Source organism: Rana temporaria, chromosome 3 (assembly GCF_905171775.1).
Source record: "Rana temporaria chromosome 3, aRanTem1.1, whole genome shotgun sequence".
NCBI lineage: Eukaryota > Metazoa > Chordata > Amphibia > Anura > Ranidae > Rana > Rana temporaria.
The window spans coordinates 101,982,159-102,000,081 of NC_053491.1; the positions used below are offsets into that span (position 1 = coordinate 101,982,159).

Sequence of the window (17,923 nt, forward strand, 5' to 3'; positions counted from 1 at the left end):
GAAACTACATAAAATCTGATATGTAACTAGTACAGTACTTTGTGTCTGAATGCTACAAATATTTATTTAATATATTGGTGCTCAGTAAATTGTGATTAAAAAAAAAAAATTACGTTAAGCCAGGTGGTGACAGACTCTGTGGAAACATCTTACTTACCAGTCAATCAATTCGTTCTACATCTAAGCTTTTTCATCCAATTTTTTTTACATGTATTTCTTTTAAACTGAAAACTGTAATCTGAAATTATTGCAGTTATGTGGCACAAAATATTTTATTATCTTAGTAGTATTACTTTAAAAATAACTTTGTATCTGAATTTATTGAAAACGTTCTTAACAGTATAAATGTGTGCAAAAAAAGGGATACAAATGAAAAATAAATACAGTACAAAGTGCCAGTCCGAATTCTTAATACAATTTAATTACAAGAAATGGTGGTTGAAGACAGAGGAAGCACTGATAAAGCATGATATCACACTTTAACAGTAGATGAAATATTACAAATACATACAATTTGTACAGTCGCTGGTATAAACTGTCTCTGTATTCACACTAAGGCCTCATTCACACTGGGCATAACAAAATGCTACTTATACAGACATTTGGCATTTTTTTCTTTTAGCCTGTAGAAGTAACTCTGTGTTAGCCGATGTCCATGCACAACTTATGGTTGAAGGAATAAAAACATTTAAAATGTAAGGCTTTCACAGGTTCATGGTCTCTGGTTAACAACTCTTTGTTTGGGGTATGGTGGGAAAAAAAGTTGGTTGTCGGTATTCCATCCACTGAGCAAAAGACCCCAGGTGTGGGGTCGAGATTTCTGAAATGGGTGGGAGTAACCCCCCGCATATTATTTGTGCCAACTGATGATGTCCAGATTTGTTCCATATAAAGAATCTCACACAGGTCAAAAGGAACTTATTAAACAAAAATGTTAGATCTACAACTGCTGCCTTGTGTTTTTTAAGTTTCATGATCCAGGTCTGTCATATTTAGCATCCTCCACTACTTGTTCAGCCATTGACCTGAGACAAGCATGTACATGTGAAAAGTCACTTATTAAGTAGTGAAGCAAGTAAAAGGATGACATTGCCACATCTTCAAAAACAGGTCAGGAACCCACAAAGATTTTAAGTCTATACATTTGACAAGGTGAAAATGTTTGAATGTATTTTTTATTTTGTTTGTTTTTCTTTGCTTGACAAAATTAATATGCAAGTATAAAATCTTTTTTGTCGTGTTGCATCCAAAAACGAAACGGGATTTTATTGGGATTTTATATGATAGACCAACACAAAGTCGCACATAATTGTAAAGTGGAAGGAAAATGATAAATAGTTTTCCAAATTTTTTACAAATAAATATCTGAATTTTTTTTATTCCGCCCCCTTTACTCTGATACCCATAACTAAAATCTAGTGGAACCAATTGCCTTCAGAAGTCACCTAATTAGTAAATAGAGCCCACGTTTGTAATTTAATCTCAGTATAAATACAGCTTTTCTGTGAAGTCCTCAGAGGTTTGTTAGAGAACCTTAGGGAACAAAGCATCATGAAGGCCAAGGAACACACCAGACAGGTCAGGGATAAAGTTGTGGAGAAGTTTAAAGCAGGGTTAGGTTATAAAAAAATATTCCAAGCTTTGAACATCTCACGGAGCACTGATCAATCCATCTTCCAAAAATGGAAAGAGTTTGGCACAACTGCAAACCTATCAAGACATGGCCGTACACCTAAACTGACAGGCCGGACAAGTAGAGCATTAATCAGAGAAGCAGCCAAGAGACAAATGGCACCTCTGGAGGAGCTGCAGAGGATCTGTCCACAGGACAGCTATTAGTTATGTACTCCACAAATCTGGCCTTTATGGAAGAGTGGCAAGAAGAAAGCCATTGTTGAAAGAAAACCATAAGAAGTCACATTTGCAGCTTGTGAGAAGCCATGTGGGGCACACAGCAAACATGTGGAAGAAGGTGCTCTGATCAGATGAGACCAAAATTGTACTTTTGGCCTAAAAGCAAAACGCTATGTGGGGCCGAAAACTAACACTGCACATCACCCTGAACACACCATCCCCACGTGAAACATGGTGGCAGCATCATGTTGTGGGGATGGTTTTCTTCAGCAGGGACAGCAAAGCTGGTCAGAGTTGATGGGAAGATGAATGGAACCACATACAGGGCAATCTTAGAAGAAAACCTGTCACAGTCTGCAAAAGACATGAGTCTGGGGTGGAGGTACACCTTCCAGCAGGACAACGACCCTAAACATAACACAACCAGAGCTACAATGGAATGGTTTAGATCAAAGCATGTCAAAGTTCAGACCTAAATCCAATTGAGAATCTGTGGCAACACTTGAAAATTGTTGTTCACAGACGCTCTCCATCCAATCTGACAGAGCTTGAGTTATTTTGCATAGAAGAATGGGGGGAAAAGTTCACTCCCTAGATGTGCAAAGCTGGTACAGACATCTAATCTTAATATGAATATATTTTTTAGAACATTTAAACCTGTGCGAATTTTAATTTCTCCTTGACACTACTAAGTATTTCTCAGTTTTATATGATATTTATATGAATTGGGTAAAATGGCCAAAATGATCATCTGTTAAAATTTATAAAAAAAATTTGACATGGTTTAAAAAAATAATAAAAAAAAAATACATAGGGAAGGTTCCCTCGACTAAGATAAGATGTCTTCTTTCGGATAGAACTGTTATCTGCACAATACATTTTCTGGGTTAATTTAACTTTAGTCAAAATGTATAGATAGATAGATTGTCCGTATCAGCTAAATAAAAGGTAGAAGTTTTAGCTTGCTAACTTACGGTAAATCATTTTTTAAACCTTAAAAATATATTCCTCATAATGGTCAGAATCATTTTTCTTATAGATCATTTCATTTTTCTATGAAAAAAAATCTTTTGCTGGAACCTCTGATTTACTTCTGTATAAGAGGTGCACTTTTTCTTACTTGGATTTAAATAGTCTGTGTGCTTTATTATTACTCTGTAGTGGTTTATATGTTAACTCCATTTGCTTTTATCCAGTCACACATTGTCAGGATAGCCACTATTCTTAGCACTTTGCTTTGAAGTCTTGCTGTACAGCAGTACTCTCCAGGGTTTAGTAAAGATGGCTGCCTTTCAGTGTTTAAAGCTGCCTGGTGTAAAGAGCTCTAAATGGAAATAAAATCCTGTGTGTTTCAAACAGAAAATAAAAATCAAACCCTGAATTTCAAGTGTGATTTATTTTTTATACCATTGCAGACACTTGATTTTCTTTTTTTTGAAAGCTAAACTGGTGTGCTAAAAGTTTGCAACACCTTATAGGAGATTAGGAGGCCTAGAATGTGCTTTAAATGGAACACTGATACTTTGCTCACTACCTAGTAAGCCACTGTCTCAGAACAACCATGTAGGTGTTAGGTACACCAACAGCACATGCCTTTTTCAGTGACTCAACAAGTAGTGTAGGAAGTATAAGGACTGGAAACCTGCAATGGTAGCTGTTAGGCCTCGTACACATGATAGGTTAACCAGAGGACAACGATCTGATGGACCGTTTTCATCGGTCAAAACTGATCGTGTGTGGGCCCCATAGGTTATTTAACCATCGGTTAAAAAAAAGCCAACTTGCTTTAAATTTAAAAAATTAATATCAAAACATATAGCCCAAAAGTTGGTTATAAAATGATAAAACAGCGCTAAGATGGATGAAGTCCAGTGTAGATAGTAGGGGCCAGATCCACGTACATCGTCGCTTCTTTACGTCCGGCGTAGTGTATCTCAGATACACTATGCCGCCGTAACTTACAGCGTATTTCCCGTATCCACAAAGAATTTGCGCCGTAAGTTATGGCGGCGTAGTGTAACTGTGTCGGCGTAAGGGCGCGCAATTCAAATGGATGAGATGGGGGCGTGTTTTATGTTAATACGTCTTGACCCGGCGTAAAAAAAACATTTTCTGAACGGCGCATGCGCCGTCCGTGGGGGTATCCCAGTGCGCATGCTCCAAATTAACCCGCAACAAGCCAATGCGTTTGACGTGAACTTCATTCTACGCAAAGCCCTATTCGCGAACGTTTTACGCAAACGACGTACACAACGGAAAATTCGATGCTGGCCCTGACGTCCATACTTAACATTGGCTACGCCTCATATAGCAGGGGTAACGTTATGCCGAAAAAAGCCTTACGGAAACGACGTAAAAAAATGCACCGGACGTACGTTTGTGGATTTGCGTATCTAGCTAATTTGCATACTCGACGCAGAAATCGACGGAAGCACCACCTAGCGGCCAGCGTAAATATGCACCTTAGATCCGACGGCGTACTAAGACGTACGCCAGTCAGATCTAGCCCAGCTTCAGGCTTTTCTTGTTTTGTGGATACAAAACAAAGATATGCCGGAGCAACCTAGCAGTTATGCGGCGTATCAATAGATACGCCAGCGTAACTGCTTCGTAGATCTGGCCCTAGATGTTTAGAAAAGTCCACAGGCAGGTATAGTGAGACACAGTTCAGAGAAATAAAAGAAGTGCTTCAATGGTTGGAATGGTAGTGCACCCTCCACCGACTTCCAATCTTCACCACACAAAAATGAGGTACACTCCCCCTCTGGGGTTCACACTCACCAGATAGCTGGTTAAACAGAGCCTTGTAACGAATTCCTCCTGATCAGACCTCCAACATCTCTCCAGAAACAGCAAAGGTTAATTCCAACTCGTGGATCATAAAAAAATAAAAGTACCAATATAGTGTAATTCCGTTTTAATGTAACAAAGAACCCGTGTAATAACACCCCGTTTCCTATCTACGTACAAAATAACATCTGTAAAAAAGCATAAAGGAGTGTAATCACCGCTCTCCTCCGCGCACAGGGGGTCGCGCTTGTGCTGAGTGCACGCTGCTGGAGACGCCTATCCTGGTTGCGATGGTTCGGTGGTGGAACGCACTCCTTACGAATTCATTTTTGAATAAGGTCCAACAGAGTGCAGCGAAAGGTGGTTCCGATCTCCATGTGTTCATTGCTTTAAATTTAACCGATGGATTCCGAACCGAAGGGAAAAAACGATCGTTAGTAGGCCATCGGTTAAAAATCAGCGCATGCTCAGAATCAAGTCGATGCATGCTTGGAAGCATTGAACTTCGTTTTTTTTAGAACGTCGTTGTTTTTTCCGTCACCACGTTCTGACACAATCGTTTTTTTAACCGATGGTGTGTAGGCGCGACGGACCATCAGTCAGCTTCATCGGTTAACCCTCAGACCGTTCTCATCGGATGGACTGATCGTGTGTACGAGGCTTTATATTACAGTAAACCTTGGATTTGAGAGTAACTTGGTTTGAGAGTTTTGCAAGACGAGCAACATTTTTAATACATGTGATATCTTGATAAATAAGTAGCGTCATGTCACAACTGAGTATAAAAGAGAAGAAAGGCGCCTCTAAGTGTAGCAATATGGTTTCATTTAATGAAGGTACAACATTTAGCAACATATTGCTACACTCAGGCCACGTACTCACGACCAAACATGTCTGCTGAAACTGGTCCGCGGACCAGTTTCAGCAGACATGTTTGGCCGTGTGTAGGCCTGAGCGGACCATTTTCGGGCGCCCGGACATGTACGGTCGTCTGTACAGACCTACCGTACATGTCCTGCCGCCCGCCATCCCTCGCATGCGTCGAATGACTTCGACGCATTCGTGGAAGCCTTTTAAAGGCAGGTCGCCGCGTCATTGTCGCGGCGACACCGCGTCATCGACGCGGCGACACCGCGGACACGCCCCGCGTGTTTACGCGCGGACCTCTGTTCGATGGTGTGTACGGCCATCGAACATAAGTCCCCGGGCAGACATGTCCGATGAAAACGGTCCGCGGACCGGTTTCATCGGACATGTTTGATCGTGAGTACTCGGCCTTAGAGGCGCCTCTCTTCTCTTTTATACTCTGTAGCTCCTGCTGGATTTTGCTTCTGATCCCCTTGTGGAGGTTTTCATCTGTGGATGGACATTTAATGGTTACACAACCTATCACATTGCTATAATCTTTATAATTGGGCTATTAACTGAAGGACCTATGAATAAATGGTTGTGGAATTAATCATTTGAGTTTCCATTATTTTTTATGGAGAAATTTGTTTTGATATACAAGTGCTTTGGATTACAAGCATGTTTCCGGAATGAATTATTCTCGCAATCTATGTTTTTACTGTACCTTTCTGACAGATTCCTTTCAAAGTGCCCTGAAAACTGTGGCTGAAGTGCCACAGTGCCCCTGAATTTAGGATTTGTCGCTGTACATATTAGACTTTGAAAGTGAACCTGTAGCCAGGCTATAAACTTCCAAGTATTAAAAGAGAAGTATGTTTTTTTTCTATTTTTATTTTTTATTCATACCTACCTAGGTCCAATACTGCATCTGTCCCCAGCGCCTCTACACTGAGAACCCAGCTAACGAACACCACCGATCACTTGGTTCTCACAGCTCCCCAAGCAGGGAGCTGGTGATTGTCAGTCACCGCTCTCTCCTCTGCCCCCTCTTTGCTCACTGGAGCGCTGAGCTGTAAAGGGGGTGGCCTGCTCAGCCTCTCAGCGGCTCGCTGAGAGCCTGAGATGGTTTTGGTCCAGGGATCTAGGCAGATCCTGACTAGATGGTCCTGATGACGTGGAGCCTAGACTGACTCTGCTGAAAATGGGTCACAGTAGTGCAAACGTGCAGATAAACAGGTACAACTTATGTAGGAGACTTTGTTTCATCTCCTGAGACTAGTCAGTTCACTGAATATATGTAATAGTTTTAAAACAAGCCTGCAAGAATTCTGCATTTTGCAATAATTCTGCAGGTTTAAAACAAGTCTTTGCTGACCTCTGCACACACTGTGAAGAGCGTACACAGTATTGCACACTTACCTATGAGAGCGCCTTCCCAGAATGCTGACAGATCCAGTCACCTCCCTGTTCCCCAGCAACTTTGCCGCTGCTTCTTCTAGGTCCTGTCCATCTCTTCTTCATCCATTGGGCGTCCACGGATTTAACTCTTACCCATGCGCACTGGAGTTACACTGTGCCCAGCTCCATTCTCTGCATCTAACACAATGCATACTGTGCACACAAAATGAAAAACTGCTAGAGGAAAGGTCATTTTTTCTTAAGAATAGATTTGCCTGTCTCTTCTGCAAAAAAAAACACTCCACCTCTTAACAATTTTTATTTAAGGAGCTAAGTTCTTTTTCTCTCAGCTCACTTTGCTCCCCCCACCCAGAGCATGAACTTGGTGTTTACATTAGAGATTAGTAGGCTGGATGTGTCACTGTTGGGTTTATTGAGGAGGCCATGTCTAGCCTAAATGTGGCAATTTGCCCTATTTTAGCTAATCCTTCTAAGCTCTTCTGTGAGGCCGGTGTTCAATCTATTTTTAACCAATCACATCTGATGAGATTCATTGTTTGGTGTTCTTTTTTCTATACATTGGAAATAATGATTCACTTAGGCCAGGTGATCTGCTGCGCATTTGCTACTGACCTATCACTTTTGTTGTTTTACGTTCAAGCAGTACATTGGTATTCCTTCCTGGTAATTGTTGATGCAGGGCATTCAGCTTCTTCATCGACCTCTAGACCCCTAACCACTATCCCTTAAAGCCCAACTCCATTAAAACAAAAACTTCTCCCTTGCAGTGGGGCTACGCTTGCACTGCAAGGTCTAAAGTGATGGCAAACACAATTTTTTTTAACCAAAAAAAAAAATGTTATACTTACCTGCTCTGTGCAATGGTATTGCACAGAGCTGTCCTTTACCTCCTCTTTTACAGTACCCGCCAGCACTGTCCCCTACTTTTTCCTGCGGGTGCCCCCTCAGCGAGCCTTGTGCTTGCTCCATAGACACATACAGCATGGCTCGGCCACGCACTCTGCGCCATCCTTACAGGATTTGACTGACAGCAGCAATAGGTTATGGTTCCTGGTGCTCTCAAAGTTCCCTGTAAGACAAGGAAGAGAGAGAGCAGACGTGGGGAGAATTTTGTCTTACCTTAAAGTGGATTTAAACCCGGTTCATGAAATTTGACTTGGGCACATATATCTTTAATGTTTTCTTATCTCTCTCCAAAGCCCTAAGTCCCATGTGTTTCTGCTGTTTTGTTTCTCTTTTATCAGCATGATAACTTCTGATAAGTTCTCCAAGACGGGAGATAAAAGCAGCTGAAAATGTGTGTCGAGGGAGGTTGCTATAAATAGATTAGCAAAGAGCTTGTCTTGTCACAGCATGGCTCTGAAAGTATATCAGTTCTTCTACCTATGTGGAAGGGGGGGTGTGTGCCTTTCCTCCAATCACCTGTCCCCCAGTATAAGCCAAGACTACACACCTACAGCTGAATGAGAAAGTGAAAATTCCAACACGATGTAAGAATTCTAAAGAATATAGCAAGTTGAAAACAGTGGGCCAGATTCACATAGGTTAGCGGATCTTTAGATCCGCGTAACCTATGTGATTTAAGATCCGCCGCCGCAATTTTTTAAAGCAAATGCTAATTCACAAAGCACTTACCTCAAAACTTGCGGCGGCGTATCTTAAATCCCCTGGCGGAATTCAAATTCCGCGGCTAGGGGGAGTGTAGTATTTAAATCAGGCGCGTCCCCGCGCCGATTTGAATGCGCATGCGCCGTCCGCGAATTTTCCCGGCATGCATTGCTCCCAATGACGTCGCTAGGACGTCATTGGTTTCGGCGTGAGCGTAACTTGCGTCCAGCGCTTTTGTGAATCGACATACGCAAACGACGTAAAATTTCAAAATTTGACGTGGGAACGACGGCCATACTTAACATTGGCTGCGCCTCATAGAAGCAGGGGTAACTATACACCGGAAAAAGCCAGACGCAAACGACGTAAAAAAAAACGCCGGGCGGTCGTTCGTTTCGGAATCGGCGTATCTCCTCATTTGCATAATCGTTGCGTAAATAAACCGAAACGCCACATAGCGGCCGGCCTGGAATTGCAGCCTAAGATCCGACCGTGTAACACAGTTACACCTGTCGGATCTTAGGCATATCAATGCGTAACTGATTCTATGAATCAGTCGCATAGATACGACCGGCACAACTCAGAGATACGACGGTGTATCAGGAGATACACCATCGTATCTCTATGTGAATCTCGCCCAGTAGATATACATGTATAACTTATGTGGGAGGATTTGTTTCATCTCTGTGTATCATCTGAGGCTATTCACTTCGCTGGGTATATATGAGGTTTTATATCCACTTTAATGCATAGAATGCTTTAAAGCGATTGTAAAGGTAACATTTACTTTGAAAAGAGATTTATTTGCCTCTTAGTTAGTTTTCCTTTATTTAAAAACTTGAACACACAGGAGTTTTAAGACAGAGTGTAACAAGGCACTGGAGGAAGCAGTGACTGTCAGACTTTATGTAACCTCTGACCCTCCATCTAACAAGTTATTAGCATTGTGAACCTAAAAACTTGTTATTATGCTTAAAGCTAATCTCCGAGATAAGCAAATATTGTCTAATTGCAAGAGAGGCGTGTATTCTTCTTTGAGTCTTGGTGCTATAATATGTACTGCACACTGATGATGTCACTGTTACTTTTACAAGGTAATATTAGGGATTGCAAAGGCATTTGGTGCACACAATGTGGATTTACAGTTTATCCTTTGTGGCTATTGAGGAATATTTTTATATAAAAACTTTGTGTCTGGAGTTCAGTTTTAAAATACTAGTGCACAGTAAACAATAGGTTTGTTATTTATTTATGAACCTCTTCATATGTTGCCTTTCATTCTAATTTCTTTAATGACCTTTTTTCTAGTTATGACTAAATTGATTTTTTTTTTTTTTTTTTTAAAGAATACTCCTGATCAGATTTCTTTCCGGGCCGGTGGCGGGCTGATGGTGGTAGAACAGATTTTGCAAATTGCGACACCTGTGTGTAACCCCAGCACATCTTCCCGCATCCCTTTCAAGTATGTATTCAGCGCTTTCAGTAATAGAAAACTTGGTTAAACTAGATTTATTAACATAATTGTATATTCATTACATTTGCAGATTTGATCACTTTGAATATTCTAATCTTTAACATGTACAGTATATGTGTATTTTCTGAAACTTGAATAATAGAGGATCTTTATTACCAATGATATTCTGATTGGAAGCCATTCTCTGAATGGTGCCTGCCCTGAGTGGTCAACCTCCTGTGATTAGAATGCAGCAGGGCAGCTGCTTGGCCAGGGACCCAGAAGCTATTGAAAGTCCTTTCTCCCTCTGAATTGGGGAAGTTCTCATGACAAATGCCATTCTGTCAGGCTGAGGAGGGAATCTATGGGAGCTTAATGGTCCAAGTAACCTGATCACAGACAGGCTTCCCATCAACATTCTGGAACTTGGGACCACTCACCTGTATCTCCAACATAGGACTCATCAACTTAAGGGGGCTCTCAACAAGGGTTCTGTTGGACATTGGTGCAAACAAACGGCAACTTCCCCAACCTATAACTGGCCTTAACAGCTAGGATTACATGGAAGGGTGACGCATGTCAAACAACAACAAAGAAAAACACCTGGACAGAGGGTGGTCTAGCCTGTCCGCATCTTCAGAAATATTTCTTTGCTGCACTACTGTCACGCACCCATAACTGGATAGCCTCAGACGATACCAATGCTGCTGTAGTCCTTGAGGCCGCACACCTCGGTTCCTACGAGGTGCAGAGAAATGCTTTATATAGGGGTGTCGGGTTCCCCTTTCCTCTCACACTTCCCATGAAGGTGGTGATCAGGGCTTGGCAATTATTGGTGGGGCCCCTCACACTAGATCTCCGGACACCCCCTTGTGGCTCAAACCACATTTATCAGAGTTTCTGACTGTCCCAGACCCAGGGTTCTGGGCTGCCAAAGGTATAAAAAAACTGGAGCATATCTGCATTAGTGGCTCCCTTCTATCCTTTGATTCCTTTAAGGAGAAATTTGGGCTTCACTCATTTTCTTTCCTTTTTCTTGCTATAAATGAGAAAATTCCCCCCGGTTTGCAGTGATCTTTTGGTACCACTCCTGCTAATCCAGGACTGAGAGCCACAACATAGATGAAGTATAATGTTTAAGTTTAGTCTTCTGAAGTGTAACAGCTCGGTACCTGATCAATAGGGATAAGTTCGTTCTACTCCCCAGATAGTCTTTTCTCTCCCTATTGGTCTTACTCAATGGTCTGCACCTGTCCATTACAACTATGTATCTTGCTGGCTAGGAGGTTTCCTCTACTGTTTTGGTTGAATTGCAGGATATAACTGTTGTGGAGTCTTTAGACCACAGTCTCCTGTCTTACTATATCGTTGTAATGGCACCTTGTTTCCCACCCCACTAATGTACATAGACTTATGTGATGAGTTATTCTTATTGCCTATTACTGGATATGGTTGATCGAAATGTTTGATTTTTTGTCTTTTTGTACAACCTGCATTCCTTAAATAAAGACAAAAAAAAAAAATTGGGCTTACTAATCGGTAATTCTTTAGATTTCTTCAAATTTGCCACGCCTTCATTACCCAATTTGGATCCACCCCAGTGCTTCTCCTTCAGTCCAACCTTCAATCCACATAAGGGGATGTCCCTCTGGTCAAACCCACCTTTACCATTTATATAGCCTTATTGCCCTCAGTCCATTTTGGTCTGGAGGACTTGTTCTCTAAGGCCTCGTACACACGGACGGACTGTCCGTGTGTACCCTTCCAATCTGAGAGACCTGGAGCAGTTGGCGAAAGAAGAGTGGTCCGAAATTCCAGTAGAGAGGTGTAAGAAACTCATTGATGGTTACACAAAGCAATTGATTTTGGTTATTTTTTCCAAAGGGTGTGCGACCAAACTTTAAATTGAGGCTGCCAATAATTTTGACCAATCCATTTTTGGAGATTAGCGTGGAATGTTTCAAATGTGGCTTTTTGTTTCTCCACTTTTTTTGTGTCATACCAATACAAACAAAATAAATAAAAATGAGAATGCCTAAACATTTGTAATTGCAACAATTTTCTGGACGAAGTGGTGCATTATCTGACAGGCCTATATTATCATCCGCGTAGCCGAATAAAACTTCCAGGCTGCAATTCAGACTTCTTCACCCTGGGCAGAGGAACAAGGCAGGGATGCCCCTTCTCCCCCTTTTATTTGCATTGGCTATTGAACTCTTTGCTTAATCTATCAGCCTGGAGCCTAACATTACAGGATACAAAAAGGGCGACCAGAAGTTTAAACTCAGCATGTACAGTGCATCCGGAAAGTATTCACAGTGCTTCACTTTTTCCTTATTCCAAAATGGTTTTAATTCAATATTTTCTTCAAAACTCTACAAACATGATGAGGTCGGCCTCTCTTGTATCTCCAGCCCAAGCCCCAGAGAGTGGGACAGATGGTGGCTAGGGTCAGGAGGAACACGAGCGCCTGTAGGTGTTGCTTGCAGAACTTGCAGGTAAAGATGTAGGCTTGGGGACACGGGCAGGTCAACATACACAGAGCACGGGTAGTGCTCGAGGGACCAGCCGAAGTTAACGGGAACTCCAACCAATTTGCAGGTTCTGGGTTAGCAGCTTGCTGGAACTTCCGGGAGGCAGAGGTCAGAGGAATAGCCGGGTTGGTTAACAGGCGGGCAGCGGGGTACCAAGTCATCAGCAGGTGCAGGGTCAAGTGGGTAGCCAGGTTCGGTAAAGGGCAGGCATCAAGGTAACAGGGAATCAGCAGGAGCAGAGTCAACGGATAGCCGGGATCAGGAACCTTGTAATCAGAGAGGTATCGGAGTCCAGAGGAGGAGTCAGGGAAAGCCAAGTCAGCAACGGGAACCAAGCAGAACACAATGGGCGTCAGGAAATCAGGGCACAGCTAAAGACCTGTCAGCACTGTTTGGAAGTCAGAGCCCCCTTTAAATAGGCAGACTGGCACCAAGAGAGATTAGGGACGCACTCCTGCGCGTACACGCCGTCCGTTGCGCATGCGCAATAGCGCTCTGGAAAGGCTGCTGTGTCCCGTGCGCACACGCAAGTGCGCCAGTGTTCCGGGGAGCCTGCCGTTGTTCTTGAATGCGCGCATGCGCACGCTTTTGCGCCAGGGGCGTTCTAGTAGTTCCCTTACAGTAACTGTGGGACCTTATATAGACATGTGTATGCTTTTCCAAATCATGTCCAATCAACTGAAATTACCACAGGTGGACTCCAATCAAGCTGTAGAAACATCTCAAGAATGATTAGTGGAAACAGAATGCACCTGAGCTCAATTTTAAATGTCATGGCAAAGGCTGTGATTACTTAACTACTTGCCGACCTGCCGCCGTCGTTTTACGGTGGCAGGTTGGCTCCCCTGCGCGAGAGCCCGTAGCTCTACGTCTGCTCTCTCGCAGGATACTAGGGGCGCGCGCGCTGCTGGAGGCGTGCACGCGCCCCCCTGAGTCCCGTGCGTGTGCCCGGCGGGCGTGATCGCCGCCGGGCACCCGTGATTGCTCGTTACAGAGCGGGGACCGGGAGCTGTGTGTATAAACACACAGCTCCCGGTCCTGTCAGGGGGGGAAATGCTGATCCTCTGTTCATACAACGTATGAACAGAAGATCAGTGATTTCCCCTAGTGAGGCCACCCCCCCCCCCCCCCCCACAGTAAGAACACACCCAGGGAACATACTTAACCCCTTCCTTGCCCCCTAGTGTTAACCCCTTCACTGCCAGTGGCATTTTTATAGTAATCCAATGCATTTTTATAGCACGGATCGCTATAAAAATGCCAATGGTCCCAAAAATGTGTCAAAAGTGTCCGAAGTGTCCGCCATAATGTCGCAGTATCGAAACAAAATCGCTGATCGCCGCCATTACTAGTAAAAAGAAATATTAATAAAAATGCCATAAAAATACCCCCTATTTTGTAAACGCTATAACTTTTGCGCAAACCAATCAATTAAAACTTATTGTGATTTTTTTTACGAAAAATATGTAAAACTGAGGAAAAAAACGTTTTTTTTATATATTTTTGGGGGATATTTATTATAGCAAAAAGTAAAAAATATAATTTTTTTTCAAAATTGTCGCTCTATTTTTGTTTATAGCGCAAAAAATAAAAACCGCAGAGGTGATCAAATACCACCAAAAGAAAGCTCTATTTATGGGAAAAAAAGGACGCCAATTTTGTTTGGGAGCCACGTCGCACGACCGCACAATTGTCAGTTAAAGTGACGCAGTCCCGAATCGCAAAAAGTGCTCTGGTCTTTGGGCAGCAATATGGTCCGGGGGTTATGTGGTTAAAGTATCTCACAAAAGTGAGTAGACCCCTCACATTTTTGTAAATATTTTATTATATCTTTTCATGTGACAAAATTACACTTTGCTACAATATAAAGTAGTGAGTGTACAGCTTGTATAACAGTGTAAATTTGCTGTCTCCTCAAAATAACTCAACACACAGCCATTAATGTCTAAACCACTGGCAACAAAAGTGATTACACCCCTAAGTAAAAATGTCCAAATTGGGCCCAAAGTGTCAGTATTTTGTGTGGTCACCATTATTTTCCAGCAGTGCCTTAACCCTCTTGGGCATTTAGTTCACTGGAGTCCTCTTCCACTCCTCCATGACGACATCATGGAGCTGGTGGATGTTAGAGACCTTGCGCTCCTCCACCTTCCGTTTGAGGATGCCCCACAGATGCTCAATAGTGTTTGGGTCTGGGTACATGCTTGGCCAGTCCATCACCTTTACCCTCAGCTTCTTTAGCAAGGCAGTGGTCATCTTGGAGGTATGTTTGGGGCCGTTATTATGTTGGAATACTGCCCTGCGGCCCAGTCTGTGAAGGGAGGGGATCATGCTCTGCTTCAGTATGTCACAGCACATGTTGGCATTCATGGTTCCCTCTATGAACTGTAGTTCCCCAGTACCCGCAGCAGTCATGCAGCCCCAGACCATGACACTTCCACCACCATGCTTGACTGTAGGCAAGACACACTTGTCTTTGTACACCTCACCTGGTTGCTGCCACAAAAGCTTGACACTTTCTGAAACACATAAGTTTATCTTGGTCTCATCATTGTCACATGAAAAGATATAATAAAATATTTTCAAAAATGTGAAGGGTGTACTCACTTATGTGAGATACTGTATATATAGTATGTATAAGATTATTTGACATGCATATTATTATTATTATTATTATTATTTTGTATTAAATAATTATTATTATTAAATATATATTGGGGGTTATTTACTAAAGGCAAATCCACTTTGCACTACAAGTGCACTTGGAGGTTCAGTCGCTGTAGATCTAAGGGGGACATGCAAGGAACATAAAAAACAGCATTTTAGCTTGCACATGATTGGTTAAAATAATCATCAGAGCTTCCCCTTATTTCAGATCTTCCCCCCAGACCTTTAACACAGGGATATAAAAAATAAATGTTTCAGATTATTTAAAAGATCTTAATTTGTGTCTAATGTTGACGGGTAACGTTTTTTTTTTCACTCATTTATGTTTTATTGACCGCTTTATACTACAATACAAAGAGCATAAGAGAGCTATTTTTGAACAACATTAAAATATATTGATGAAACACATCAGTGTGGTAGTGGTGTTCATTTTAGGGTATTAAAGTGGTTGTTGCGCCACTCCAACAAGTATGCACCATCCCCTCTGTCTCCTTATGAAGGAGCAATGAAGCAATAAAGTTTGCGGTCTCGGCTCTTACATGAGGTATTTACAGCATTTATTTTTTATAAATCACACACCGAGGGAGACACTGCATAAGGAGACAGTGCAGATGGTGCATACAAATTACAGTTATTTGAGCAGCAGGAGTGGGAGGGTGGCACTGTCAGGAGCTGACAGGCAGGAAGGGGAAGGGCGAGGAGGAAACAGAGAGGCGACAGATAGCAGGGCTACAGATGACAGAGGCACATAAACTGACCACAGTATCAGGGCTCAGCAGCCATGATGCACCGTGGTCAGTTTACATAGGAGAGGGCAGAAACTGGCAGGATCAGACAGGTTTAGGTGTTACAGGTGGCCAAATGACACAGGAAAAGCACCGTGCCATATAACATGCTTTAAAGGAGCAGGATCTATTTTATATATTTATTTGGAGGTTAACAAACTAAGTAGAACATGGGAGTCAGAATAAAATAATGCATGCCCAGCATCATCTTACCAACTGTTAATGATAATATATTTGAGTTCTCAATGATTTCCAAGTTTTTTGTTGTTGTTGTTGTTTATATCTTAATGCAGTAGAGCGGGTATGATACCTGTATGTAATTAATTTTTTTATGTCTATAGGTCTCTGTGCAATGCTGTAAATCTCTATATATTAACATGCAGTAATTGTCTAGAGAATTGCACCTATGTCCTCATGAGCAGCAAGATCACATTCCTTCTGGACCTTCTCATACAGCAGCTGACGGTATGTAAACAGAACCCTTCCAATTGGAGCAGAATTTATTACAATTTCTTAACTTTCACACTAAACAACACTTTTCATGTTTGCTTATTCCAGCATATTATACATATATTTTGGACAGATAGGGCTTTAATTTGGTAATTAAGTTGAAAAAATATATATCACATCATACGTTTAAATTTTAAAAAAGTCAATGTTTGAAAATAAAATATTTTCCAGTAATATTTGTCAACTCAAGTTTTACATAAGTTACACAGGCCCAGATTTATACCCCAAAATGTAATAAAAAATATGACTACAAGGATATGACATTTTTATGATTTTTTCATAATGTAGTTGACTGGTAAAGCAGGGGGGGGTCTTCGGGGAAAACACGCAACTAGAGACTTGATGGGACCTGTGGTCCACTCTGGAACGTCGATTCGCCAGAAGACCCCAAGAACATGGACTTCTCTGTTTGAGCATTGCCAAGAATGGACTATTTCCAAAGAGGCTTCACCTTTGCAGGTAACCTGGGGCAGCCCCAGTTAGGTTTAGTTAGATGAAAGATGTTATTGCATGTTAAACATGTTGTGCCAAGTTTACAGTAAAGGTTGATTCAACTGCTCAGATCATGGTCTGAAGTTACTCAGGGGGTGCATGTGAGGTTTTGGCATATTACTAGAGAACAAGAAGTAGTTCTCATGAGTAATCACAAGGAAGAACCACAATCGGTCGTTGGCGTGGTACCTGGTAAGGTGACAAGTCCTCCGATGGTACTTTGACTGCCTCCCTAGCTGTCCATCTCTGCCCGTCTCCAGGAGTGGGCTAACATTACGGAGATCTATTGCCTGGTCACCAAGTACATGCAGAGAAGAATTAAGTGAGATCACACTTGAGGTCGGCGCTATGTGCTCGGCAGGACCCATTCTGTTACTTGGAGTGAGGTAACAGATGTACGCTGACTGGTGGAGTTGGTAGAGGCCCGGCTTGTCCCTCCGAATTCAACACATGCATCAGTACAAGTGTGTAGGATATAGGCTGAAGAAGCTTAAGGACGATGTCTGTACTTTGGGTACTGCACACATGTGGCTTATCTCTGCGTTGGGAGGCAGACTGAATGTTTGACTCTTCACATGACTGTGGCTCCCACCTGGTCCCAGGCATTGGTGAGCTTTCTTTCTGGTGAAGTATTACCCCAAGAGCAAGGCTTGGTAACCCCATTCAACACACCTAGCGTAGCCCAAAGAACCCACCTCGGGGGACATCTCTCATGTGACCCTTGCTTGGCACCCAACGAGGAGGGAAATCATGGAGGACATGACCATCACCCTACCCTTGCCCATACACTTGCATGGATGAGTCTGTACACATATCAAGAACACCAATGTTTGATTTGACCTGGAAAATAATGGGGGTGTCCTTTTTTTTTTTTTTGCTTTATTTTTTTTATTGAGCTAGTATTTTTGTACACTCTTTTGTTAATGGTGGGTGGGGATGAGGTCAGCAGGCACAGAAGTAGA

General features: G+C 42.3%; 1 protein-coding gene across 4 annotated transcripts in view; it reads left to right on the top strand.

Moving 5' to 3' along the window:
- The window catches only part of SCAPER (S-phase cyclin A associated protein in the ER), a 394,094-nt gene that overhangs the window by 280,766 nt on the left and 95,405 nt on the right, over window positions 1-17,923 (top strand). For 3 of the 4 annotated variants that reach the window (XM_040343114.1, XM_040343116.1, XM_040343115.1), the window contains exons 23-25: window positions 9,867-9,982; window positions 16,301-16,424; window positions 16,758-16,928. In XM_040343114.1, coding sequence (XP_040199048.1) covers window positions 9,867-9,982; window positions 16,301-16,424; window positions 16,758-16,928 — 411 coding nt within the window. The remainder of the gene's footprint in view (window positions 1-9,866; window positions 9,983-16,300; window positions 16,425-16,757; window positions 16,929-17,923) is intronic. The other variant, XM_040343118.1, reaches the window with a different exon arrangement.